This window comes from Quercus robur, chromosome 8 (assembly GCF_932294415.1).
Source record: "Quercus robur chromosome 8, dhQueRobu3.1, whole genome shotgun sequence".
NCBI classification, from domain to species: Eukaryota; Viridiplantae; Streptophyta; class Magnoliopsida; order Fagales; family Fagaceae; genus Quercus; species Quercus robur.
Genome location: NC_065541.1, coordinates 66,841,175 through 66,868,353, shown reverse-complemented (window position 1 = coordinate 66,868,353; position 27,179 = coordinate 66,841,175). Strand labels below are relative to the sequence as shown.

General features: G+C 35.3%; 4 protein-coding genes across 10 annotated transcripts; 1 reads left to right on the top strand and 3 right to left on the bottom strand.

Annotated features, from left to right (window-relative positions):
• Window positions 1-3,868: 3,868 nt before the first annotated feature.
• LOC126697829 (uncharacterized) lies at window positions 3,869-5,398 on the top strand. Its single transcript, XM_050394952.1, has 2 exons — window positions 3,869-4,167; window positions 4,532-5,398. The coding sequence occupies exons 1-2, from the start codon at window positions 4,084-4,086 to the stop codon at window positions 4,982-4,984; spliced, it is 537 nt and encodes a 178-aa protein (XP_050250909.1). The 5' UTR covers window positions 3,869-4,083; the 3' UTR covers window positions 4,985-5,398.
• Window positions 5,399-5,473: 75 nt separating this feature from the next.
• On the bottom strand, window positions 5,474-8,425 carry LOC126697828 (high mobility group B protein 7). Of its 7 annotated transcripts, none has more exons than XR_007646265.1 (7): window positions 8,280-8,407; window positions 7,961-8,140; window positions 7,325-7,412; window positions 7,148-7,234; window positions 6,342-6,411; window positions 5,969-6,056; window positions 5,474-5,881 (listed from the first exon to the last, which is right to left on the bottom strand). XR_007646265.1 is itself a non-coding variant. In XM_050394946.1 (7 exons), exons 1-7 carry the CDS (start codon window positions 8,357-8,359, stop codon window positions 5,871-5,873), a joined length of 615 nt encoding a protein of 204 aa, XP_050250903.1. In that variant the 5' UTR covers window positions 8,360-8,425; the 3' UTR covers window positions 5,474-5,870. The 7 variants fall into 7 exon arrangements, 6 of the variants coding, with proteins under 6 accessions (XP_050250903.1, XP_050250906.1, XP_050250908.1 ...); XM_050394946.1 differs by having other exon boundaries at window positions 6,342-6,422; window positions 8,280-8,425; XM_050394949.1 differs by having other exon boundaries at window positions 6,349-6,422.
• Window positions 8,426-12,108: 3,683 nt separating this feature from the next.
• LOC126697827 (WEB family protein At2g40480) lies at window positions 12,109-15,720 on the bottom strand. Its single transcript, XM_050394945.1, has 2 exons — window positions 15,422-15,720; window positions 12,109-14,031 (listed from the first exon to the last, which is right to left on the bottom strand). Exons 1-2 carry the CDS (start codon window positions 15,665-15,667, stop codon window positions 12,520-12,522), a joined length of 1,758 nt encoding a protein of 585 aa, XP_050250902.1. The 5' UTR covers window positions 15,668-15,720; the 3' UTR covers window positions 12,109-12,519.
• Window positions 15,721-17,439: 1,719 nt separating this feature from the next.
• LOC126697826 (protein Iojap, chloroplastic) lies at window positions 17,440-23,760 on the bottom strand. Its single transcript, XM_050394944.1, has 5 exons — window positions 23,416-23,760; window positions 20,061-20,187; window positions 19,308-19,446; window positions 19,099-19,187; window positions 17,440-17,940 (listed from the first exon to the last, which is right to left on the bottom strand). The coding sequence occupies exons 1-5, from the start codon at window positions 23,656-23,658 to the stop codon at window positions 17,819-17,821; spliced, it is 720 nt and encodes a 239-aa protein (XP_050250901.1). The 5' UTR covers window positions 23,659-23,760; the 3' UTR covers window positions 17,440-17,818.
• Window positions 23,761-27,179: the final 3,419 nt, after the last annotated feature.

Sequence of the window (27,179 nt, the reverse complement as noted above, 5' to 3'; positions counted from 1 at the left end):
CCCTGGAAGGCGTCCAGGAAGCTCATTCGAGGGTGTCCCATGGTTGCATCCACCAATCGATCAATTTTGGGTAGGGGGAATGGGTCCTTGGGGCACGCCTTGTTCAGGTCCGTGAAGTCCACGCAGACCCTCCACTTCCCCGTCTTTTTCCTTACCACCACTGTGTTCGCCAACCATTCAGGATAAAAGACCTCTTTGATAGCTCCTGCTCTTTTCAACTTGGCTACTTCGTCTCTCACGGCACCAGCGTGTTCCTTTGAAGGGCGTCGGGGTGGTTGCTTCCTCGGAGTGGAAGAGGGGTTGACGTTCAGGTGGTGGCAGATGAGGCTGGGATCGACTCCAGGGGCATCGTAGGCGTCCCAAGCGAATACGTTGACATTTTCTCTGAGAAATCTGACCAGTTCCTCCTTTTCCTGAGAGGGCAATTCAGAGCCGACCTGAAAGAACTTCTCCGGGTCATTGCTGACAGCAACCTTATCTAAACCTTCACACCTTATCTCCTCGGCCAGCCCCTCGTCTTGCTTTGCCGTGATAAATGGCGAACGCCGGTTGGTTGAAGCGTCTTGGCATCTTAGCCCCTTCGATTCTATTCGTGAAGGGTGATCTTGAAACCTGATCCAACGCCTTCTTCATGGCGTCGCTCCCCAAACCTTTGCTGGACGGGCGCTCATACTTTCGTACAAGGCGTGGTTCCTTTTCGTAAGAAAAGGTTTCGCTTGGGGGGGTCCTTGACCTTCGTCTGTAACTCACGTCTTCCGGATTAGAAGACTCGCCTGAGTTAAAGGGAGATCGTCTTCGCTGCGCACGTCGTAACTTCCTTTTTAGGTCATCTATCTCTCGCTGCATGGCCTGGTGACTATTTCGCCTCTGAGACACGTGACTTCCTATCTGAGTGTGACTCTGGCTCGTCCGGGTGGTATGCACACTCCCCTCACGATTCCCCCTCCCGCCTGGGTTGGTTGGGTTATTTTGCCTCTGGGACTCGGCAGGTCGTGTTCGTTGGGAGTTAGCTTGGTGAGGATCGTCCTGGTGTGGATCTAGTTCTGCCATGCTCGACTGTTGCACTAGCTGATGCCCTAGCTCTTCCCACAGACGGCGCCAATTGTGGTTACACGATTTTCCTGGCCCAACTCGTGTTGATTAGGCCCTGGCCCAAAGCGCAACCCACAATAATTATTTGTAGAGGATGGGTCAAAGAACTTGGCCTCAGTGAACTTGTTCGGTCTTATGCATGGGCAGTATGGTTTGCAAAAGGAAAATAGAAAAACACCAGAATGGATCTTTCTCAAGTCTGATTTTATTTCTTTTTTATGTTTCTGATACAGTTCCCTCGTCCCCTTCTTTGAGGGACTCCACTACATTATATATTTTTCTTCTTTTCATCCCAGCCTTACACCTGTTAATCATCCAAGCATCCACTCGAGCACCTGTCCCATCAGACGCCCTCATCAGACCCTTTGTGAGTTGCAGAGGCCAAGGCGGTACTGTTCAGGAATCTTTTCCTCATTAATGCGGCCAAGAGGGTGGTTGGGGCGCAATTAATGTGGTGGTAGCCTTCCGTGAGATATTTTGAATTTAATTCGTTTTATATGTTGGGAAGACGAGCTGAAATGGCTGGGGCAAGTTTCTCGTCTGGGCTTCGCGATGTCCGAGGAGGAGTTACTCCTCGGACAGGTTTCCTTGACGCTATTGGGGTTGAATAGCGCTTCATATGAGGCTTTTCGTTGGACAGGACGCTCCTCGGACGGGCCTGAGCTTGGAATAGCCCATCATTTTTGGGCCGGCCCCACATATATGTTTACAAATTAATATTTGCATGATATAGTGACTAATATAAATAGGCATGTTTCATGCCTATTAAAAAATACAAATATCTTTACATTTTTTTTTTTTTTTACATTTTTGATTGTGTGTTACTAAATTTATTTATTTATTTTCCTTTTTGTTAGACATTGTTGCAAAAATAACTAAATTTGAGCAACAATACCATGTTTCAAATCAATTTTTTCTCACATAACAAAAAACTCAATTGTTTCTCATATAAATCTTAGAAAAATGATATAAAAATTTCATTATGCTTAAAATAACGAATATAACAAAATAAACATAATTAATCTTTTTAATTACATAGAATAATTACAACAATATTAGTTCCACACACATATATGAATTCTCAAAGTTAATAAAAAACATCATTTGAAAACCAAAACAATATCCCCTGAGATGTCCATGTTTTTGACACCACCGATAATGATAAGAAGTTGACAAGGGTTGCATCCATGAACATTGGAAAAGCTACCCCTTTGGTGTTTGTGGTGGGATGAAAAGATTTACGTTCTTGAAAGCACTTACTCAATCACATGTGATGGAAGCTTAAAATAAAATAAAATAAAGCCCATGAATTGATTGAGGTGTATGAACTTGTAGTTGATAAGTGGACTGCATTGCCATGTCCAAGTGCATTCATTGGGTTGGAAACACCAAAATGGATGCTGAGTTGGTAATACTGAAATATGGTATACTTTTTCTAAATATAAACAAGTCCAATCAATTATACAAAATTCCCACCCGTAACTTATAAAATGTAGTTGCGTCTTCAAAGTTCAAATCGAATCAAAACCCTAGGTTGTTCTTCATCTTCAGAACCAACCATTGTGCCGTGACAATGGCTTCAACAACAACAAAACTGTATGTATATTGAGATCACATGCACAACTATGGAAAATTCCAATATTCATTGTTTGAGATTTTTGTACCAAATCATCTCCCTCCTCCCCCAACTAAACCCGCCCAACTCAAAGCAATAAAGAATCCAACCCTCTTCCGAATGGTACCTCAAATCCAATCCTCAAACTTAGAAATGGAGAGTACCCTTCTGCCATGTGTTGCATTCAATTAGGTTCCAAATTTTACTTCTTCAATGGCAAATCCATTTTTTGGAAGCACTGGCTCAATCTTAAGCTTTGGAAGCACAAAACACAGAAGAGCCTATGAATTGTTTGAGATGTATGATTAATGAGTGGACTGCATTGCCATGTCCCAGTGCTCCCTCCAATATTAGGGACTTACATAAGGAGACTATATGGGAGGGGCATGCTATTATGGGAAGGAAGGTTCTCCTTGTAGCCTGCAGTCAAGGCAGAGAAAAATGCGGTCTCTACTATTTTGATGTCGATACTGTTGTATATATAGGTATATACATGAATAGGTTGTAATAATAAAATAAGGTTGGAGAGTATTCATTTGTTAAATGAATAAAATGAAAATTCAAGTTCTGGAATTTTCTAAGTGAAAATTCGAAATTCAATATATTCAATCGATCGAAATTTTTGCTCGATTGATCGAAGTGGTGAAGGAAATTATCCTGGAGTCTCTACCTATTTCAATTGGTACTTGATTCCTATTCGATCGATTGAAAAGAACTTTCGATTGATGCTCGATTCCTCTCAATCAATCGAGACTCATGAAAATTGAATTTCTGCAGAATTTTTTCGATAACTGTTCTAAACGTTTGAAAAGGTTTCAAGCCTTGTGAACAGTTTTATGAAATATCTTAACTCTCTATATGTACCTTTTGAATGGTTATAACCATATGGGTATAAATAGAGTTTTATGTTCACTTGAAATATAGACTATCTCTCCAAAATAGTAAGTTTAAAAGAAACACAAGAAATCTTATGGGTATTCTCCAAAATTGCTATTTGTATAACCCAATAAATTTGATTGTATCTTGGAGACAAGTATATGGAAACCCTTTAGCAACTTGCATATGGGGACAAATATTGTTTAAGAATAACATTCAATTATGCCTCTAAGTCAATCACTAATTTCTATTTACTTGATGTGTTCAATTTGTTTTTTCATTATTACTCCTTGATTTGGCGATATCCTCCAACAGATACACATCAATGGATTAAATACTTTCCATCCCATCCCTTTTCCTCATCCTCCTTTCTCTGGCGGGATTGACCATGTAGACGGTTTTCTTTATGGATGGTCTGAACCCACGTGTGTGCATTAAAATTCCCATTAGCTGAGAATCAGGGAGGAGAAGACAAAGAAAAATAAAAGAGAGAGAAAAGAATGGAAAGGGAGAGCAAGATGGCTGCAAATTACCCAAACGAGATGAGTATGGATATGGATGCTACTTGTAATTTTCCTCCACAGGTGATGTCCTTCAAGCTTGCTTCACTTAGGGAATGGATTCCTTTGTTTTGTATTGTCTGGCATGTCTCCACATCCAGAGGAATCTAATTATCAATATGTTGTCGAAGACAAAGGAAAACGTGTCATTAGCATCGTAGACTCGTAGTTTTTAAGACCCTTGGGGAGACCTACAAAAAGTGTGATGAGGAATTGGATTTAACATACCATGCCAATACTTTGTCTTGTGTCTTGAGATTTAACAATGCTTCAACTAATTCAGTGGATGCCTTATTAGATTATGGCTCTACAAATTATGCTTTGGAGTGTTCCTTTCCTGATATTTGGTTTATATTTACTTGTGATTGAACTTTTTACCCTCGTATAGGTTTTTGGCTTTGGAGATGGGAGTCACCCTGTGTGTGGGGAAGTACCTATACCTATTTCAGACTTCTCATCCAATCCGCTTCTTGTTCCCCAACCTGTGCAGCCTTGGTTGAATGTGGTGGTGGCTGAGGGGGACAAGGATGATGATGATGACTTCATTTCAACCCCAAGGTCCAGGTTGCTAGGTAAGAGAAAGCAGGAAATCATCAGGCCGCGTGACCTGCTCACTCAAGGGTGCACACCTCAACAGATAGAGGAGAGACTGCTAGATCAATTACAACCATTGATGATGGAGAATAGCAGGCTGACCAATCTATTGGAACATTATGAGTCGAAGATTAACAGACTGACCAATCAATTGGAACATTACGAGTCGAAGATTAACAGGCTGACCAATCTATTGGAACATTATGAGTTGGAGATTATCAGGCTCACCAATCGATTGGAACATTAGGAGTCAAAGATTAACAGGCTGACCAATCGATTGGAACATTAAAAGTCAACGATGTTGCAAGTTTATTGGATCTTTCAAGGTTACGCTGATGATCCTTATGAGCCTTGACTGATCACATCTTTTGTTCCATTATCTTCTCAACCTGTTGAGCCACCTGCCTGACCGGACCTGATGACACCAATGACCAATAAACTAGGGAGTTGGGATTTTTTTTGGTTTTGTGAATCGATGGTATTTGATGTACAGAAATTTCCATGATTGTATCTCAAACTCTTAAAGTATCTCTTAAAATGCAAAAGAAGAGAAAGTTTTTGCAAAATGTTGCATGTTCAGTTCATTCTAGCACAACCCTTTATTGTCCAATATCTTACTACTCCATACTCCACAAGCTGTGCATGGCATAGCCAGATCCAAGAAGCCATGCCTTCCATAATCTAATCGTGTGGGACAAGCACTTCAATTAAAAGGAAATATGAGTTCAAAACAGAATAGCTTCAATGCATCACCTTGCATTTAAGGGAACATTTCAAAACAAAAACATGGACAAAATGCTTTCTATGAGGTATCAAGCTCCATCACTATCTCAAGTAATATAATTAGAGCAAAAATACCCCGATATGAAACCTTCCAAACTCTATTAAGGAAAATATCTATATACTGGTTAGAATCCAAAACCCCTTGTGCACTATACAATAGCCAAATGACTTGCCTTGAGAACATAGGTAATGGTAAAAATTCTGTTAGCATCTATATTTTCACCATTGCCAATTGATTGGCCCCCTTAACCCAAAGTTTTGACAAGGGGACCTTCACGTGCAAACTTGAACTTAAGTCAGATTTCTCAATGACCCATGATTCCACCATTTGCTTCATGAAGTTCAGGAAATTAGTAGGGCACTGCAGAAGAAAGAAGGTAGCAATATTAGTAGATAGAGGTAAAGACCATACAAAAGTGCATGCAGAAAAAGAGAGAAAGAGAAGTACCACCGTAGGTGTCTAAGATCTCAGTTTCCCAAGATGGAAAACTATCAGAGCTGTAACAGTTCTCATAGTCTTCATAGCCTTCATAGAACTGTTGACATAGAACAAAATCAGCAAGAACAGAACAATAAAATAAACCTTGGATTCAGCACCTAGGCTGGCCAGAGTCAACACAATGCATTGGAAATATTCTAAATGAAGTTTTATTCGTTGTAAATTTGTCTCTGTAAGAGTACAAGGGCGTTTATATAGACTACTAATTGAAATAAATTTGTCTTTATGCTCCTGCATCAATTGTGATAGCCTCAAATAATAAATATGCACAATTGTGCAGACTAATATAAAGCAATTACAAAGAGAAAGAAAACGATCTAACTCTTAACATTTTGAAGTAGACGAACCCAATCAAACTTCCCAACCATTGCTGAATCTGCCTCATCATTGACCTGCAATCAATCTGTCATCAGTCAGACCCTGGAAGCCTCAGTATTGGAAGGAAGAAAGAAGCCAATATTTTCTTATTGAAGATACTAGGGGATACAAAAATTACTAGATTAGGACATAGGAAATAGGAGGAATTAGGCTCAATATAGAAAAATAGGCTATTACTTAACTACCGATTTGTAATTGTTGAAACTAGAGAATCATGTATTGAAATGGTGTTCAAGATGTTATGAATAACACAATATTGTGAGAATGAAGCTTGACAGGTCAGGGTTTTCCGAAGCACATCTCTTAGCTATTCATAAACAGTATCATCATACATAACTGGGTATCACCTTCTAGTTCTGGCCATCAAGAAAATTTTGAGTAAAATAGAACAAATGTATCATAATCTCCTGCTTAAACACACTTAAGTTATAAACTAAACACAGTCCGTATGAAAAACAATGCACGAGAGAACATTGCTTATTACAAATCACATGTGACATCCCAACAACAATTGGAATTAAGAAAGAGGGAAAAATGCCTAGAAAGAATGATAACAGCAATACCATGCCCAATATACATTTGTAGCTCCATGCTCAAGTTTTATACTAGGACCCAAGTCACATAAAACTTGAACTGGACTTATAAGCCTTGAATCTGAACTGGTTGTACGATTCCAATAAACTATTTCCATCCAACAAGCATGGAGTTTATCAATTCCCAACATTTTAAGGCCCAGTATTACTGAATTACCTCTTGCATATTGTTAACTTCTCCAAGCAAAGCTTTCACGTAAGAAGAGTTGACCCTTTTAGCTTCAATGATGTATGGTTCCCTCTCCTGAAGCACACAAATGATTAAATTATTCATCCAAAAAAATGAAAATATAGCAATTAGATTAGTCTACATCAGAAACTTAAAGAACTTCACCTCCTTGGACATGTTGTTCCAAATGTCAAACCCAGCTTGATCAATGCTAATCAAATTCCTACTCTTGCAGGACTTCAGAAAGTTTTCCCTGTCAAACCCACCAGGAAAAAAAATTCATCATCTACTCCCAAAACGAATACGCTCTAATCTTTCACAGAAATTCCAAACAATTCACAATGCAATCATTCGATTTTGATGAGCTGCAATCAGCATTCCAACTTGTAAAATAAATGCTATTTAAAGCATCAAACTCCAAATATTTTTCTTTCTTTATCCCAATTACCCAGCAACCAAAATGTATTCTTCAACATTCAAACACATTCCACAGTGCATAAACACAACTCTACCTAAAATATCAACCTATAATTGGCACTTCAAAATACTAATATATATATATATAAAGGAACTTCCACAATGATGTTTAATTTTACTTTTTAAACTCAGGATTTAATTTGTTACTTTTTAAAGCCTCGTGATTTGATTTACTACTATTGAAACTATAGCATTTAATTTAGTACTGTTTAAATCCTCAAGGTATTTCCTTTTGAATCTATAAAATTAATTCGTTACACCTCTATAACAATAAAATCTACCCTGGAAACTACATTAGGAAGCAAATCAAAGAAGAGAATTTACATGAAAAACCGAAAAGGCGACCTGGGTTGGTCCCCAATGGTGTGTGACTGTGACTGTGACTCTGTCACAACGCTTTGCCTCCCACATACACCTCTAAACCTCTTCACCGCCAACTCCTTCTTAGTTTCACACTCGTGCATGTCAGCCAAAGCGATTGCTATGGAAACTCCACAACTTTCACTGCCACAAATTCATCTAAAAACATAGTAACAAAAACTAAAGGAAACCCAATAACACAAAAGAAACATTATATGTGTATGCACGTTTGTGCGTGTGTGTGTGTGCGCGCGCGCGCATGTGCATGGTGTAATCAGATTACCATTTCTGAAAGGCGCTTCCATCAGGGGCACGGAGAACTGCGTGAACCCTTTTCCGAGTTCTAGCTGTTGGATACACCATTAGAGTTTAAACCTCTGCTTCAAGCCACCACAGCTTCTACCATTTTTTTTTTTCAATGGGGCTCCCATTTAACATCTCTCTTCTTTTTTTCCAAATCATTTTTTTTTTAATACGGTCTTGCTAACTTGCGCCCAATTTTAAGCCCGCCATAAATATTTTACCACTAGTCTACTAGTATCTTGCATGCTTCTTAAAATATATATATATATATATATATATATTGTTGCCAAATATAAAAAGAAAAAGTTTTGCTATGTACTTTTTTTTTTTTTTTGAGAAACAAACCCACACAACGGAAAAAAAAAAAGAATTTTAATACAAAAACATACCACAATTTCATTAAAAAATCATGGCTTGTATGCAATAATTGCTGCATAATAGGTTATGTGATAGCAAAAAAAAAGTGACAAATGTCTAAGTATCCACCTAATCATGTGCATTGCACATGACTCTTAAATACATATTACTTTCTTTTTTTGCCACATAACCCATTAAGCAACAATTGTTGTACACAAGTCTTGTATACAGCAAAACCATTTCCAATATAAAATTGGTAATTACAATTTTCTTTACTTTTTGTAGGTTGAAATTTAATTATTCTATCTTGAAGTTCATAATTATACATAAGGAAGTGCATAGATCAATTAGTCACATAAGAGTAACTAAGTTTTGTGCATATAAATTTTGGGCTCGGATCTCATTTATGTTAATTGTTTTAAGGAAGGATGTTTTCAAAAATGATAGGCAAAATACTAGGTGTGGCCTTGTTGGGATGATAAGATGAGCTAAATCTAACTTGTTTAATGGGAATAACTTAGAACTCCCAACTAGAAAGCATAACAGAAATAAACTATAAATTTTATGAGCCTGTAATAATTATTTTTAAAAAAAAATGCTTTTTTTTTATGGGTAAAAATATATGATTTTATCATTCTTTATTTTTACATTTTAATGATTTCTTATCTAAAGGTATAAGTAAATTTCACAACAACTCAAATAAATAACATATTTAAATAATGAATGATATGTCAACATTTTAACGGGTCCAGTGCTCTACAAGACGGTCAAGACCCAAGCCATACCCCTTGAAAAATTACAAAACTAAGGTAGGGATACTCCGGCGCATGTTATCACAAGGCTAAGCAGTTTATTGAGCGGGAAATGTTTTATTTATTTTTCCGCGGTAAATCCCAAAATTAGGCAATAGCTAATGGCGCACATTGATCCAGATTTAATAAAAGTCAATTCTGAACCAACCAAGCGTTGACACGCAAAAGAAAATTTGGAAAATGGGGGACACGTGTCGAAAAATTTCTGGCTTAAAAGTGCACTAGCAAACACGTCAACAGTAGAAGAAAGACATTCCTACCTTGATCAGTGTGTACCACTGTACTGTGTATATGAAATGTCTAAAACACCCTTGATTATTTGCACTCTCTCTTTGTAGGTAAGGGTGTTTTCGAGATTCAAAGTAGTTATTCTGATTGATGCTGACTTTTTTTTTTTTCGAAAATCGAGAAGAAGGGCGGGGCGACCATATGGGACTTACTTTCAAGACGTGATCTAATAGAAGCACCCCCATTAAGGAATGTTGGATTGAGCCATAGTTACTGTGACCGGGACGCCACAAATCTCACCCTAACACCCCAAGAGAGCCAGAGTGTGGGACGCAAAGCATGCCATGAAAATCCCACCCCCCCCCCCCACATGGTACCCGCTATAACTCGAACATGGAACCATGAGCATGCACACGGGATCCCACACTGCTGGGCCACCCCTCCTAGGGCGGATTGATGCTAACTTGGGTGGGTTTGTGCCAAACAGAGAAATATTGTAAGGAGATTGAGGTACAGATTAGATTCCACATAACATAGGGGACTAAAAAATTCTATATGATATACACTTCTATAACCCTTATTTTAAGCTATAATCATAGAGGTTAAAGGTGGTTTTGAAGACTGTAGTAGGAACTAGGAAGGATATTAATAACTCAAATTCGCAAACATGGGATCATGAGTGTTTACTAAAATTTTCAAGGAAAATTAATATTTCTGTACATCAATTTTTTGCTAAATATGAAGGGGATTGGGGATTGGTTGTATTAGTTAGATGAATCTTTTAAAGATATAAGTTCAAGCAGACTCTAGAAAGAGTATTCTAACTTCTAAGTTCTAACCCCTCAAGTAGCAAAAGATTATCTTAAGAGACTGTTTACAAAAGCATTCCCTCTTATAAATAAGTTGGGTCCATGGTGTGTAGATCCACCAAATGAGAGAAGAGCACTCCATGCAATGGTATCATAAGATACTTTCTCTAAGGTAGCTGAGAGTCTTACCCTAAATATAAAAGGTAATTGATCTTTAGGTAATCATCATGAAGTTAATACAGATTCAATTTTATCTATAAAAAAAAAAAATAATAATAATTGTCTTAAATCCACTTTCCTAACCATAAATTAACTCATATATTAATTAATCCTATTGAAGTGGTAAGTGGATATAGCATTGTAGTGCACTTTACCATGGCTTCCATTCTACTAGTATTTAAAAGTGTAGATATTAACACTAATATATAACATTAATAACTGTGATATGGAGGATGATGATAAATAGTGAATAGAATGATGTTAATTAGGTGAAATCTCTAGTCATTCTCTTGTTCTTATACGTAAAGCTTGAAGCACCCCATTGGTGTCGACTGTCTAATGATCAATATTCATAATTTTCTTTCCCTTTCTGGTTTGGATTAATCATTGCTGGCATGCTAATTGTTTGTGAGGGCACTCTAGTGCTAATAAAGACCCAAGAATCTTTGTGCAGAAATCTGCTCCAAAGCTCGGACTCTATCTGCATAAAAGTAAAGACTTGCAACAAATTGGTTAGTTGAGAAAGTATATTGAACAAGCCTAGGAACATCTTTTTTTTTTTTTTAATATATATATATATATATATAAAAGAAAAAAAAAAAAAAAAGCAATTGTTTCACAACTCGCTAAGGTGATAAGTTGTAAATAGTGCAAAATCATTTTCACATGAAAATCACTTTTATCATGTACCAATGCATTTTATCTTGTGGAAAATTTGTCTCACTAGACTCCAAAATGGCCATATACCACTATTTGACAAAATATTTAACAATATACTACTGTTTATGAAATATTTAATAATCTACCACCTTTTTGAAAATCGAGTTTGCCGTGGAACTCAAGTTCTTTTAAAAAAAATAACCTTCAAATTTGCCGTGCTATTTTTTATGGAACTCAAGTTTCACCAAAAAATTTCCCAAGAGCTCAAGTTTGTAAAACTCGAGTTTTAAAAAAGTGGTATAACTCTAATTATTTCACAAACAGTGGTAAATCCATACATATTTCACCAAACAGTGGTACTACGCCATTTTTGCCCTAGACTTACTCTATTCTAAGTGTTACAACTTACAACAGTTGACGGTTCATCATTTAGCTGCCAATGAAACTTAAAAAGAATAACATTCTGTCAATTAAAGGCTCTTGTCAAAAGGATGGAAAAGGCAGAGGATCCTTTAACCATCTCTTTTCTTCCTCTCTGGGTTTTCAATCTAGAAGAAGGAGAAGGTTCAGAATCATCCTGCCCTCTTGATTTGTATCTTCCTTTGTTTTGTTTATAAAGTTAATCCTATTCAGCACAAATTAAAAAGGCTCCTCTCTAGAATAAATTGTGTATAAATAAAGTGGAATGTGGATAGAGATATTTCAAAAGTGACTAGGAACCACATAGAAAAAATCATAGTATACTTTTATCATGAAGACATGCTTTTACAGATTCACGAAAGGTACAACAGAATCGAAGCAATAATGGGAGCATAAAGAATCGAAGCAAGTTTACATACATATCGCCAGTTTTGCTAAGAAACGCTGTTTCACCAACCATCACAATATCACGCATCAAAAGAGTAAAATCTTCATCATCATCATCTCAATACACTTTCTCCAGCTCTAGTCCACACTCAAATACAGATCATTAAATTACCAAGCACCTTTACAAAAAATGGAATATATAAAAACAAACAAGCACAATTTTTTTTCTTTTTCCTAGGCTAAACAAACACCACACATGACCAATCTGGAGCATCAATCAAGGAACTGTTAGTAAATGAGAATGTTCATAATTTATCAATCTACATTGTCACATAGTGTTCAAAGCTTGAGTTTTTTTCTTACTTGGCCTCGTCAAAGGGAATGATATATGGATGAGCCCAAATTTCTTCCTCTGCGATATGAACTGTTTGTGATCATTTCCATCTTTCTCTGCTTTTGGAGGAAATGATAGGTCCTCCCTCAGTGCATGAAGCATTTGACTCAAAGCTACCTTTTGTCTTTCAGTGTGGCCCTCTATTTGATTTCCTGCTACATAGTCTTCGGGCAGAACTTGCTTCCTGCTTAGCATATCTCGCATTGAAACCGTTGTCCTTAAAACAGGCTTTGGCTCATCATTCACAAGGTTTGACTCGTTCACATCATTTAGTGGAGAAACTTGACAGTGATCTGATGGATGAAAAATATTGTGCTTGATAGAGTTATACACTGCTGGTCCCTTCTGTTCATGCTCTGGTATCCATCTCTGGATAGCCTCTCCAACAGCAATTTGCTTTTTATTTGCAGCTTGTACTCTGCTCAAAGCCTCCTCCAAGGCTTGCTTACTATGTTTAACTTCTTCTGTTGCTTCCTTCAACTTCTTCAATACAGACATTTTAGAGATATTACCATCATCAGTTTGGAGCTTGGCATCTACTACATTCTTCTTAGACAGCCCATCAACATTTTGAGCTTTGGAGATTAAAGGAGATCTCTCTTCGAAAGAAAAAGTGATTTTCTCCGGCTCAGGCAGTATGAACTCTGGCAATCTCTCACTGCTTGAAAGAGCCTTGATTTCAGCAAGGGCAACAGCTTCTGCCGCCTTAGCTGCTTCCTCCATCTTTTTAGCTGCAACCCACCTCATCTCAGCGGTCTTCATGCTAGCCTTGGTCTGCTCATTCACAGACATTGGGTGTGAAACATCAAATCTTGCAGCTTCATTCATTCTCTTACATTGCCCAGCCATAAATTTAAAGTCCCTTGGGATATTTGGAGGGTTCTCAAAAGCACTATAAATTTCTTTTTCATCCGTTATTTGTGGCTTTACTCTTATTTGTCTTAGATCCTCCTCCAGAGATGACACCCCTGCAAACTTTGATGTTAGCCTTTCATGAGTCTTCTCGAGTAAAATTTTCTCTTTCACCATTTTCTTATTTAGACATTCAACAGAATTTTGAATCACCCCAAGATCACTTATAGTTTTGCCAAGGTTAAGTTTTGCTTGCTTCAACTCCATTAAGATCAAATCAGGAGTTGATGTAGGGCACGGACTTGAACATCCCACCATTTGCTCGTAGTTGATGTTGAAAATATTTCTATAATTTTCTTTGTTCATTTCCTTAATAACAGGAGTTGACATTGGTTCATCTGAGTGAAAGTCTTGGCCCGTCAAGCATTTCAATGCTTCTTTCTGTAGCTGCCGCTTTAAATCTTCTACAATCCTTTTCGTTGTCCCCAGTTCTTCAAGGACATCAAGTGTTTCCAGTTCCTTCACAATCAGATCCTTCTCCAACTCTGCTGCCTGTTCTTCCACTTTCTTTATGTCAAATTCCTCAATGCCATTCTGCTTATGAAAATCCTATTTCAAATTAATCACATGTGAACTAACAAGAGAATGGGGAGGGGGGGAGCTTTGTACGGGAAAACCAATTGACTTGCTTCCCCCCGCCCCCTTCAAAGGGAGGGAGGAAGATTCAAATTCAAGTTCTCCACATGGAGAGAACTAAGCAATGTTGGCTCTTGACCTATTGCCTCACCTTTTGATTTTACATCTTCAATATTTAGTTTCGCAAAAAAACTAGGAAACAATACAGAAAAGCAATTGATACCAATGAAAGTATGAATACCAACCAACAAGTGACATCAAAAGCCTCCAAAGCATGTGAAAGAATCCAAATTTAAACTTGAAAATATTTTCAGTGAGAATGTTTTTGCCATTTAAATAGTTTAGGAAATAATCATGACCCAGTGGTAAAGTCAAAAGAAGTAATTGTTGAACAAGAAAAAAATTATATAAAAAAAATTCCAAAGATCCCTTTGGCAATCAAAATGTACAGACAAAATGGAAACTTTAAAGTCTTATAAATACCAACAGTTGTAAGAATTACCTCCTTAACTTCATTTCACTCAATTCACTGTCATTTGGATCTACAAGTTTTTGGCAGAAAACATCCTAGCTAATGTACGCCTTTCTCTATGGCACAATATGAATCATATGATAATGCAACTTTCAGTTTTTAAATTGTCAGGGCAGAGGATATTATGGTAAGCCCATAGAACAAACATGAGCACTGTACAAAAATGTAACAAAAAGAACAAATTGAATTTTTTTAACAAAAGTAATAGTATAACTTTGCAGTGACATTTCCCACTTTGTCCTCTCAGCATGACTAACGCATTATCTACACTCAAAACTAAGTGAACTAAAAAACAAACAACAAAAATCAAATCCAATAGTGCTTGACAACAAAGTAAAAATTAAATGGTTGTACACTTTTTGTCCCCAAAATTTTGTTCAAGTTTATTTTTTTCCCCTCTGTTTTAAAATGCTACGGAAAAAAAAAAAATTTCAATTCCGCCATTCCCAATTGCAAATGTAGCAATCAAAATGCCAATACCATATATTAAAAGTTTATGTAATCTATAATAAATTTAACAAAAAACATATTATTGATGTTAGAAATTATATTAATTTTATCACATAAGTCTTGTACACTCGTCAACTTTTAAATACAAAACTCCAATATTTTCTTTCACTGTCGAATGAAAATCCAACCTTACTTGACAGCAAAGCTTTTTTTTTTTCTTTTTTTTTTTTTTTCAGGATTTAACGTGACCTACGAACAAAGAGAAGTATATAACACAGTTCATGCATGAATGTACTAAAAAAAATCAGTTATTTCTAACAGAAAAACTAACAAAGCAACTACTTAGTACAGTAGAGTAGTACTTACATAGTTTTCTCCGAGCTTGCAAAGTGGCATCCAGGGCCCGCTCCCACCAAACCGGGTCACAGCCTCCTTGACAGACCCGAAAGGAGGCGTGGTATCGATTTCAGCTCTCAAACCAAACCTCCGAATCCCCGAACTCGGAGCTCCTCCACCATCGTGACCCGCCACGTCAGACCTTATCTCCTTTATCCCCGGAGTCCCAGGAACCGCCTCGGTGGCGGAGTCCAACGTTGTTTCTTCTTCAGCCATTTTCCCGACCAAAACAATAAGAACAGAGTGTTGAGTGTTGAGTGTTGCGTTTAGTTTACTAATACTAATAACAATACAAAAGTGTTCCAAAAACGACGCGTTTTATAAAGGCATTTGACAGGGTTTGGAGTAAGACTTTTTCACTTTCGGGACCCCAACCGAAACGAAACCACCATCAATTCGGAAAAAAAAGGAAAAGGCGTTTATTGAGAGAGTTTGTGTGTTATGATTATGTTGGTAGTAAAGGGTGCGCCTTTTTTTTTTTCTCGTGTCTTTTGGATTTTTTTGGGATGCGATCTCCTGTAGTTTTGCAGAATGGTGAGCGTGATTACGTGGATGGATTTGGATGGCGAGAGAAACGTGTAGCCAATCAGGGATTGGCAACGTGGGAGTATAGGTCAGATTGAGCTGTGTTTGGTTGTTGAGGAGTGAGTGATTTTGTGCGTAAATCGCGGTACCGGAAAAGCGCGCGGTAGTTACGAGATATGATTGAGTGTTTTTCTTGGGAGAGATTACTGTTATTGTGCCAACTTTTTTTTATTATACATTATTACGTCGACTATTCGATGTTACAGTTGGTGAAGTTGTTGATTGTTCACAGAGAGCAAAGAAATAGTGCTCCCTTCTCTTATATTCTTGATGGACCTACCATGAATTTAATTATTAAATCCCATCATAAATAATATAGGAGAGAAAACTATTTTTTGTGCTCTAAAAATATCTAAGAATTACTTATTTCTTCTTATATCTTTAATAATCCGTTTCTTCTTATATGTTTAATAGGGTTAACAGAAAATTAGTTTAATTTTAGTTCAAGTCTACTTTACTCTACTTTTCTTTGCTCCACCCCTCTCTCCCCTCTCACTCTAAATAGACCCTGATTCTTTTAAAATTAAATATTTATTTTTTTTAAATATAGATATAGTAGAGAAAATAGTAATAAATAATAATAAAGTCAAATCAAGTGAAAAAATATATATAATTGATGTACAACATTAAATAAATTTAAAATCAAAGTGTGAATAAAAATCGAATTTTTTCCCCAAATGGCTGTAAGCCTGTAGGCTAGGAAATTGAAACAAACGTGTCAAAGTAGGGAAGATATGTTTTTACTTTTTACTATGTTTAAGATAGCTAGCAAAGAGGCCCCCCCCCCCCCCCCCCCCCCCCCCCCCCAAAAAAAAAAAAAAGAAGATAGCTAGCATAGAAAGCTAAAAAGTAAATGGGGTTACATGCTTTACACACAATAGAACTTTTATTGAAAGAGCTGCATTTGGACCAAAATTAAAGTGAGTATGATTACGATGTGTGCATGCCTTTATAACAACTAGCCATGATTACGTTAATTCTTGCTTTCCTCTATTGGACCAAAAAAAAAGTCTTACTCATGAAATGTTAAGGGACTGTTGACTAGTTGGAGTCTTTTGAAAAATGTTCTTAAAAACTCTTAAGGAATTGATTTTAAGAATGAAACTGAAAATTTATTTTTGTTGTTATCAAGGTAAAAATGCTTTTGGAAAGAAGTAACTTAAAACTAGTTTTTGGAAAATAAAAAATTGAAAACTTACTTGGTAATAAAACAAAAACAAAAATTGTTTTTTTACATTTTAATCTAAGGCCTCACTTTTGACCAACCCCTTTTGATTGGAGAGAGGCCATGGGCAAAGGCTTTAATGGGAGGATGCCAAGCCTGGAAAACTTCCCACACTCCTCACCCAAAATGCATACTGAAAATGTCTCTCTCAAAGCATAGGATTTGAACTCTTCAAAAATAGAACAAAATTCACAAGAAATTCCAAATAAAGAGGCAAAATACATAACAATCATTCAAATGAGTGGCATTTCTACAAACAATGCTAACTTTTACTCTTAAGAATACCAAGAGGGAATCATTACAAGGGCTGTAGCCAGGAAGATAAATTTACAACAAAGCTGAAACCAATCCTGCTATTACTGATTAATTATTGACCATCATGCTAGCAACCTGAGCACGGTAATTCACAGTCAACAATGTTCAGTGTTGTCATAAGCTTTGTGGTGAATGTATATATCAAGCAAACTGAATTGCAGCAAGGAAATTGCTCCTTGATAAGCTTGTCAACAACTGTAGCCATTGGCATAAGTCTTCGACTGAACAAATCAAGAAACTTTTCATCCGCGAAATGGTGGTTGGTTTTCAAAAGGCAGCTCAATGGGTGTTGCATTAGCATAAAATTCTTCCAAGTTGTAGAAAGCTCTCTGTTGAGGAAGAAATATATGGACAACTACATCACCTGACATGAAGACAAGACAACAGTTACCTGGTTAAACAACTCCAGACCAAAAAAGGGTCCCTCTTGTGGGGCCATCATTTTATTTATATATGCAGGACACACAATAGCAATTGAACGAATAGATGGTCCACTCCAAGAAACAAATGACAGTCTTCAGACATTTATAAAGAAGTCATTTCCATGGTAGGTCTATTTTCCAATTCTCTTTTGATCGTTCTTATAAGTAATTAAAAAGTATATTAGAAAAGCAAAAAGGTGTGCTACATATACACGGGGGAGATCTATTTTTACAATTCTTGCAATGACCCATCAGTATCCCCTATAAATTATTAATAGGTGTGTACCTTGTCAATTGAAACATTTGCATTTAATAGTTTGAAATCTGGCTATAAATATACAATTCACTGGTGAACAAAGTAAATATTGCATAAATCATGTTCATTAATAACGCATGAACACATACATGTGCATATGTTCATGATCCAATTAATGCCATTCTACTTATAACCCTGTTAGATCTTAAACACAAAAACTGACAGCAAGAGAAATACAGTAATAGAACATGATAGATGTACTCATTCCCAAATAAAACATGTATCATTTTTTCTTTTGAAAGGAAAGAGAAAAGGATATCAAAAGTTGGTTTATGTGCACTATAACAACCAACAGATCACATCCTGAATCCAGCTCATTAATGAAATGAATGGGATTTCTTATCTTCACAAGGAAGATTCAAAAAGAACCAAAAAAATTTATAATTAATAATTTTGAAACAGTTTTGAGTGGAAAAGTGGCATTCGTGGAGCATGAAAAATAGGCACCAGAAGAAATGGCTGTGCTCACCAGTGGAAAGGTGGCAAACTTCAAGAAAGTAATAGTTCCACATAAACAAAATATTTATTATTAGTATTATTATGGTTGGAAACAAAAATGAAATGGCTGCGTTCACCAGTGAAAAATGTCACCAGAAGAAGAAAAATAAAACCTCAAGGTAGTAAAGGTCAAATGAAATGAGACTGCACGTGACATCCTCCTCTCAAACCAAAAAGTTGCTAGGGCTGATGGTCACCAACCAATGGTAACAGGAAAATTTTCTGTCGTTTTAACTGAACAATGGAATAGACAAGGACTGCTGGATTATAATGCAAGATCACTTACCAAAGTCCAACAACGTCCAAGAGTTGGGTTTTGTGTCCCCAGATGGAACTCTCCCATACTTCTTCTCAGCTAGATCTCTTATCTTTGACCTGCATTGTAGTGTGAGACAAAATGATCAGTTTAAGGATTGCTACAGACTGATCAATATGGCTATAATTACACTCTCCCAACCAAAAATATGAAGACCATCATCAAAGTTGGAGCTATACCCAATAGCATCAATCTGAGGGCGAGAGAATGCAGTGGTAATGATAAAAAATCGAGTCCAATACACAAGAGGCTTCACAAATAGCACTTTTATATCAGCTGCCTTCACCTGACTTGCAACGTTCGCCAATTCCACAGCAACTACAGAGAGTCAGGAAGCAGGTTTAAATTGGCACCATTTGAGGTATATTTCTGCTTTCAGTAAGGAAGAGAAGAGGGTAACAGAATCGAAATACTATCTGAAATTTTACCTCACCAGAGACATGACAAGGAGAGACAATTTGAAAAAAGAAATATTTATATGTGTGTGTGTGTGTGTGTATATATCCCAGTTTCCAGGTTAGAACTTACAATCAAACTTTCAGTAAACAATCTGGGCACAAGGTACAACTACTACTACTATTGCAGAAAGGTGATATGCTAAAACCATGCATAATCAAAATTCAGCTTGCTCGGTCAAGTAAATAGCATCTGAAGTATTTTAACATTTCTCTTTGCCATATCATTCCAAAAGAGACTTGTATTTCAAATAACTTTTGACATAAAGCGATATCAAGAGTTTTGAGGAACAAATTCATTCCTGTCTCCAATAGCTGATCACAAATTGTTTTCAGAGAATACTACATTCTAGTACAATCCTTGTGATTAAGTTTTATACAATCAAAAGTCTCTAATAATTTTCTAAAACGCACTGATAAGAAAGGGTGAGTTGATTCAAGTTATCTTGCTTTCAAATGGTTGAAAAATGAGCTTACATGATAAGCTTTCAGCATCATCATCAACCTCTGCACTCTGAGGCTTTTGGTCCTTTCTTCTGAATACCACCTTTCCATATTTATTAAACAATTCATCATACATATCATCTGTATCTTCGCTTACGTTCTGCAAAATAATTATTTCACGTCAATTCTGCAGCCTCAAGGCAAATGAATGTGTTGATAGATGTACAGGTACAGAAAATAGATATTTTTCCAGGGGATAAGAGCAGCACAAACACAGATGCATGTATAAATAAGATTCAATATGACACAAAAACATTTTATTCAAACATAATTCTCCTGTATAACCCCTCCCAAAAAATAAAAAATAAAAATAAAAGGGAAATGTGAGGAATTTCAAGTTTTAGGGACAAATCCAGGAAAAAAAAATACAAAGGGAATTATCCACTTCAGCAATAAGTTTTCAGTACAATAATTGTTCATACAGTGTTTAAATCAATTAGCTTCCTACTTACTGAATGTTCTTAAATAGGTTTTGTTCATGTCGTATGTAATTGCATAGCTCACAGCTAAAAGGCCATGAATTGAATCAAGGGAGTACTTAAATATATCATACAAATTGAATCTCATCATTGTCTTCAATAAAATTTTCCTGGCACCTCCATTGTGTTAACCCCACCATACAAGAATATCGTAGAAGAAAACCAAATGATCTGATCCATATCAGATCATAGCCTAAATAACAAAGATCAATATCTCAAGGTTTCTACATGATCATTAACTAGGGAGCCATGCCTTGCATAACAGACAATTAAGGATTATAGTTAATGTATTGACAAAAAATAAAAATAAAAAGATGGTAGTTAAGGCATCTTAGCCAAGGCAGAAGCCATCAGTATCTCTGCAAGGTGTATATGCTCAGCTCCATCTCATAAACAAGTCAATACTCAACACCTAGGGATAGCACATTTAGCTTGGTAACACAGCAAATTAAGCAAACATCATAGGATCAAATCTACCCTCTGACTTCATTTAACCTACAGAATCCAACCTAGTGTATTAGATATCATGTACTTAACCACATGTAGGGGCTAATGAGCTTTGGCTCAAATGGCAGTTCCTCTTCTAACAAGAGTGGATAAAGAGTGAGGTTGCGGGTTCAAACTCACTTGGTCTGGGTGTAACTTACTAATAACAATAATAATAACAGCACAAGGTCAAATTTGTAAGGCTTAAATACTACATTACTCTTTAAATATCATCTCTTGCAAAATGAATTTATGGTTATATCAATAATTCCACAAAAATTAGATTGGTTCTTTCTCCCTTTTGCTCTGTTTTGAAGTTGAAGGAAGGAGCCATGGCCAAAATTGATAACAATATTCTCCCATACTGGAGGAAGATATTTTTTTTTAATAAGTAATAAACTTCATTGAAAATTGAAAAAAAAAAAAAAAAAGGCACATAGGCAGCGTGCTAAAAGGCAACAAAGAAAAAGAAACTAAACAGAAATGAAAGTACAAAAATCAAGCATATCAAGAAGAGAAATGAAAGTAACAACACCCAAAGATAAATATCAATGTTGGCATGTTCATCAAGTTGGTTTCCACCAAAATTAAACTTACTACTTTTGCTCAAGCCAAAATTCTTGTTAGATGCAATTCCAAACTCATGGTGGTTCCTATTTCAGTTGGAAAGAGCTATTCCAGATGAAAAAATGCTGAAGTAGGCCAATATTTAGACCAAGAAAATATACAAGGAGTTTACAAATTACATACCATTTTCCTGATTGGTATGAGACATTTTAGCCATTTTGACTGAAAGAAGACAATATACATAACTATGGCCCATACTACTATCTTGGGGTTTAGGAGCAAGGACTAAACAGTTCATTGAGAATTGGCAAATTGGCATTGTCAAGTGAGACCATACAGTAGAACAGACCATTAGCACATGCATCCCTTAACCATTAAATATTGGGAATTAATTGAGGGCGAAGAATGAGGGGCTTCGCTTAAGAACTTATTCCATAATGATGTTTCTCCAGGTGGTCTACCTTTCTCGTCAGGATGTGTGACAATTGACACAATCTCTGAAACTCTGACTTGAACCCTATACAACAGTCACAAAACATAATTAGCTAAAGGACAAATGTTCACCTCTATAAATACCTAGGCATAGTATTCAATGCTAATCAATCAAATTATAGCAATAATCAATCATTGCTTGATTATCCTCATTTTCATGGCTCTATGAATTCCCTCATCTTCCTAAACCTAAATAGTAGACCATGACCACCACTCAAATAATAAACCCATTTTGTGCTTACCCTCTTAGAAAATAGGTCTACATAGACCCAACTAAGGCATCTTTGTGGAGACCTTAGACTATAACCACCGGCCTGAACACTCATGGGAACAGCCTCACTTTCCCATCTCTCCACCTTCCTCGAGGTGTATATGCTACTGATGATGCACTGACTAATCCCTTAGTCCCAACCAAGTATTATTGGGCTAAAATGTTACCCCCCAAGACACATAGGCTACAATATAAGGCTTGCCTTTTCAAGGTTCTTTATTATCATAGAATGTAGATAACTGAGAGGAGAGTATCTGAAGTTTCTGATGCATCGATCCCTCATAGGATACATCTATAATTTGCCTTAACTGAACAGAGGCTTAATAGAAGAAAGATACGCTGGCTACAGAGACATAGCCGCTGAGAGCCTGACCAGGATAAGGTGAAAGTGTTGCTATCTATTTGTAAACGTTATGCGGTAGCTAAACTAAAATATGACCAACAAAAAAAAAAAAGTTCTAATTTATTAGCTGACTCTGTCATTGGTCTCAAATCAGCTGATAAAGACAATCAACTGAGGGAAGTGTTTCCAGGTGCTGAACCACAATTAGAAAATCTTTTGATGAATACATGAACCCTTGACTTACATATTAGGATAAAAATAGAGTATAATATAAGAATCTAACAAAGAAAATGAATAGCCGGTGTGAAAAGGAACACATCTTTGAAGAAAACATTAGCTTTAAACCGTTCAAACTCAATGGTAAAGTTGTATTTCTATTCACTACCACACAAGAATCTAAACCGTTCAAACTCCATGGCAAAGTTGTCTTTCTATTCATTACCACACAAGACAACCTTAAATTTTCCTATGAAATTAAACTAGCTAACATAATGGAAACAGAACTACTGCTAATTAAGCTTAACTGAGTTGACCTTCCATATACTTAAAGTTAAAACAATACAAAACGTTATCAGCTACAACCAACTCATTTTCCTTCATATTCCACAGTCTGAATCAAACTAAGCAAAACCAAAACGAACTAAAAGAAAGAAGAACCAAAAGAATTATAATAATAAAGCTATCTTTTACCTCTTTGCCAATAGCCAGAACTAAAGACGAGTCCTTTGACTTGAAATTGAGGTTTCTGTTACTGGGTATTCTCCAAATGCACTTGTGGTGTGGAAAATGATGCCCATTCATGCATGAGGAACCATAAGGCTTTCTGGGTCTTTCGTAGAACTTCGATTCAAAGAGACCCAGTGGCCGGAACTTGCCGGTAAACGGGTTTCCGGCTCCGGTGCCGGTAATAGATAGCACAGTGGACACTGCCATTGTTGAGAACGAGGGACAGTTATTACGCTGTGTGTATAGCTATGAAGATGAGATGAGAGGAGAGTTTGAGCTCAGAAACTTGAAAGTGATACACCATAGCGGGCAAAGTTACCCAAATTAGTGTTTGGGTTTGTGACTTTAGAAGCTGCCGAATCCAACCCAGCCCATTAACCCAGAGCCCAACCTCGTTGCCTTTTTTTTTTTAATAATAATAACTGGTCGCTAATCCGTGCGATACACGGGATAATTTTTCAAAAATTATATATATTTACTTTAAGCATGCTATAAAAGTATAATTACATTTGAGATATAATCAAACATTAAAGGAAAATTAAACAATTGTATACAATTACTGCAAAATATGTAGATGAAAAAAAAGAAGTAATAAATGAATGCTTCCTTTATACAAATCATGATAGGCAAATATATCATTTTTTATTTAATAAATATATTTCTTATACTCTATAATCTAGAATATTAGATGATACTCATATTCTATATGAGCACAAAGAAGTTTAAAATATAAGAGACATGTGGATGAACATTATGATTGTTTGTACCGGGTTTATACATAATTTAACATTAAAACTATACTATAAAAGGTCAATCATAAAAGTTTTAAATATACAATGACAATTACCATATTTAAACTCTACACATATGCAAATAATAAACTATAACAAGCCAACATTACTGGTTAGCAAATAATTTTAGATCTAAAACTATTCATTTTGTATATGAATTAAACCATTTTAAGCAGCCATTAAAACAAAAGAATTTATCAAACTACTATATACAAAGATTCATTTTAACCATAGAAAATTAATCATCATTCTAAAAATCTTTCTATGTAAAATGTTCTCACTTTAAATATAGATTTGCAACACAAGCAAAATTCTAAAATTGAAAATCCATCATCAAATTGAAATTTAAATTGCCCATGAATCATATAATTCGTACCTTGAATGTTTAATCATGAACATGACTCTCCACCTCCTTGTATTTTGTCTTATTGACGAAGATGATTCACTCCTCTAAGTCTTGCTTTATCAGCCAGCCTGAACAAAAATAAAATAAAAATTCATCTATATACATATGACCATCAAAAAATAAAAAAAATTAAATACTTATAGTTTTAAACACAGCAACCTTGAAGATTCAAGACAAAGTGACATCAACAAAGCCTTACAGTTGGAGCGAATGCTTTAAATACTAAAAAAGAATATTACTCTTGGTTCTTGAAATATATGTATATATATATATATATATATGTGTGTGTGTATTAACCATCAACATCTCATGTAGAGAAGGCAACGTAATTGGCTCTTTGTTCCTAACCTCGATTTTCTCCTCCTTCTAAAGTTTACAGAGTAATGCTTGAAACATTATAGAAGGCAAGTATTGGTTAGGAATCACATATAGTTTACACTTTTCACCCACATGCATGGCCATGAGGTTTTTCTTGCTTTTCATTCGTAGATTTGCAAAGAGTCACTAAACTTTTTCTATAACTTTCGTCATCTTCAAACCCTAGTACCACACTTAGCACAAAGAAAATTTAGAAAAGATAGGAATTCTTAAAAAGTATGAAGTTGATGAACTACGTTGGGATCTTGGGGACTATATATATGTGTGTGTGAGAATACGTATTATAATAGGATTAGGTTTTGTGTTATACTTAAACCACTGCTAGAGCCTATATGTCGGTTTATATCTTTTTTATTGATAATTAAGATTAATTTGTTTATTCAAATTTGACCATATTTGCAGTAGTATAGTATAAGTGTATAATTTAAAGATAGATTCAAAGGCTGTCACAGAGTTCTCTACGTTGGAATTGGATGACTAATATAATTTTGTTTATTTAAAGATAGATTCAAAGGCTGTCACAGAGTTCTCTACGTTGGAATTGGATGACTAATATAGTTTTGTTTAAAACCAGTTTTATAGTAAAATCAGAATTTTTGTTTTATTTATTTATTTAAGTAATGCTGATGTGGAAAATTGTGGAGAGGTCAGAGGCTTCGATTTTATATATATATATATATATAGATAAATAATTCCATAGTCGAAACGGGAGGAAGGATTTGAATTTTGAATTCTTTACCTCTTTGGAAACCCTATAAGTGTTAGTTAAGTTATAAGACTCAATTTTATTTCTAAAAATATTATTTATTAAAATAAAAATTAATAAAATAAAAATTATAAACCATCCCGTAACGAAAGTGCCCTTAAATAATTGTTCCAATGGAACATTTTTTCTACATCTAATGGAAGAAAAGGTCATTCAATACTCTTTTTTCTTACATGAAATGTTAGTCTTAACATGAATTTATATCTCTTTCAATGTAGGCATTTTAGTCCATTCAATCTACTTCGGTTCATTTTGCCAATTCGACCCAGTTTGATCCAATTTGGTTAAGTGTAATGTATATTTATTTTGTGCCTTATATTCACCTACATAAGCTTTGTACAAGTTAAAGAATTGATTATAATGGATAAGGTTTTTACAGGGTCTAAAAGTTCTTGATTTGATTATAATGGAGAAGGTTAATATATGACAATTGCGAAGTTATATGTTTTGGGGAGAAAAAAATTATGTGATAGTTGATTATCATATATGAGTTTAGTGATTATCAAAATATAAATTGTTATAGCTCTGTTTAATATAAAATGGAAACAAAGTTTTTATAATTGCTCATTAACTTCTTAAAAAATGCAAAATAATGTTAGTTTTCATATGAAATAATTAAGATTCATTTTCATGTTCTAATCAAAATTATACTCTCTAATTTTTTATTGTGTTGCGTTTTGATGCATATCTCACTATATTATAATGTATTGCAAGATATCTGTCATATATTATAATTGAAAGTACAATACAGTTGGTTTTCTTGCCCAAAAAAGAAAAGAAAAAGAACACCTTACAAAAAAACAAGATATAGACTTCGTTCTCTTTGCTTACATAATATATACTAGCCTTATCACTTTTTCTATTTTGAGTTTAATATAATTTTTTAATTTGAAATGATTTATTTTTAATTTGTTAATTATTTATTTTTAGCGTGGAATATATTTAAATAGAGAGTGTTCTAATTTTGAAGAAAAAAATTTATCTAGTAGTTTTTTTTTTTTTTTTTGGGTTGAATTACAATTTTAACCCCATTTTTTATCTAATTAAATTAAGAGTATTTTTGAAATTTTTTGAAACCATAACTACTTTATAAATCCTCTTAATATATAAATATTACAATATAATCACATTTTTTTGAGTTAGGTTTGAGACTATTTTACTTGCAAGTGTTATCAAAACCAAAATAGATATTTACCTCACAGAAAGATTGGTTCTTTAGTTCATTAATCAACTAGCGATTCAATAGTTTGAATCATAAGTTTATTAAATAATAAATTAATATATTTTATATTTCTTAAAATATCAAAAGCAAAATAAAATTTGGTCAATTATCTAATTTGTATCATATGACATTTAGAAAACATCAATAACTAAACACATTATTTAT

What these genes read in the sequence shown, in the direction of transcription:
- LOC126697829 (XM_050394952.1), top strand. Translation starts at nt 4,084, where the DNA reads ATGGAAAGGGAGAGCAAGATGGCTGCAAATTACCCAAACGAGATGAGT. An exon ending in CTTGTAATTTTCCTCCACAG is followed by an intron (nt 4,168 to 4,531) that starts GTGATGTCCTTC and finishes ACCCTCGTATAG; the next exon opens with GTTTTTGGCTTTGGAGATGG.
- LOC126697828 (XM_050394946.1), bottom strand. Translation starts at nt 8,359, where the DNA reads ATGGTGTATCCAACAGCTAGAACTCGGAAAAGGGTTCACGCAGTTCTC. An exon ending in AAGTTAACAATATGCAAGAG is followed by an intron (nt 6,423 to 7,147) that starts GTAATTCAGTAA and finishes GACTGATGACAG; the next exon opens with ATTGATTGCAGGTCAATGAT. An exon ending in TCTACTTCAAAATGTTAAGA is followed by an intron (nt 6,057 to 6,341) that starts GTTAGATCGTTT and finishes CTATGTCAACAG; the next exon opens with TTCTATGAAGGCTATGAAGA.
- LOC126697827 (XM_050394945.1), bottom strand. Translation starts at nt 15,667, where the DNA reads ATGGCTGAAGAAGAAACAACGTTGGACTCCGCCACCGAGGCGGTTCCT. An exon ending in GCAAGCTCGGAGAAAACTAT is followed by an intron (nt 14,032 to 15,421) that starts GTAAGTACTACT and finishes TTTCATAAGCAG; the next exon opens with AATGGCATTGAGGAATTTGA.
- LOC126697826 (XM_050394944.1), bottom strand. Translation starts at nt 23,658, where the DNA reads ATGGCAGTGTCCACTGTGCTATCTATTACCGGCACCGGAGCCGGAAAC. An exon ending in TGATGCTGAAAGCTTATCAT is followed by an intron (nt 19,447 to 20,060) that starts GTAAGCTCATTT and finishes GACTCTCTGTAG; the next exon opens with TTGCTGTGGAATTGGCGAAC. An exon ending in TTGGACGTTGTTGGACTTTG is followed by an intron (nt 17,941 to 19,098) that starts GTAAGTGATCTT and finishes TCTTCATGTCAG; the next exon opens with GTGATGTAGTTGTCCATATA.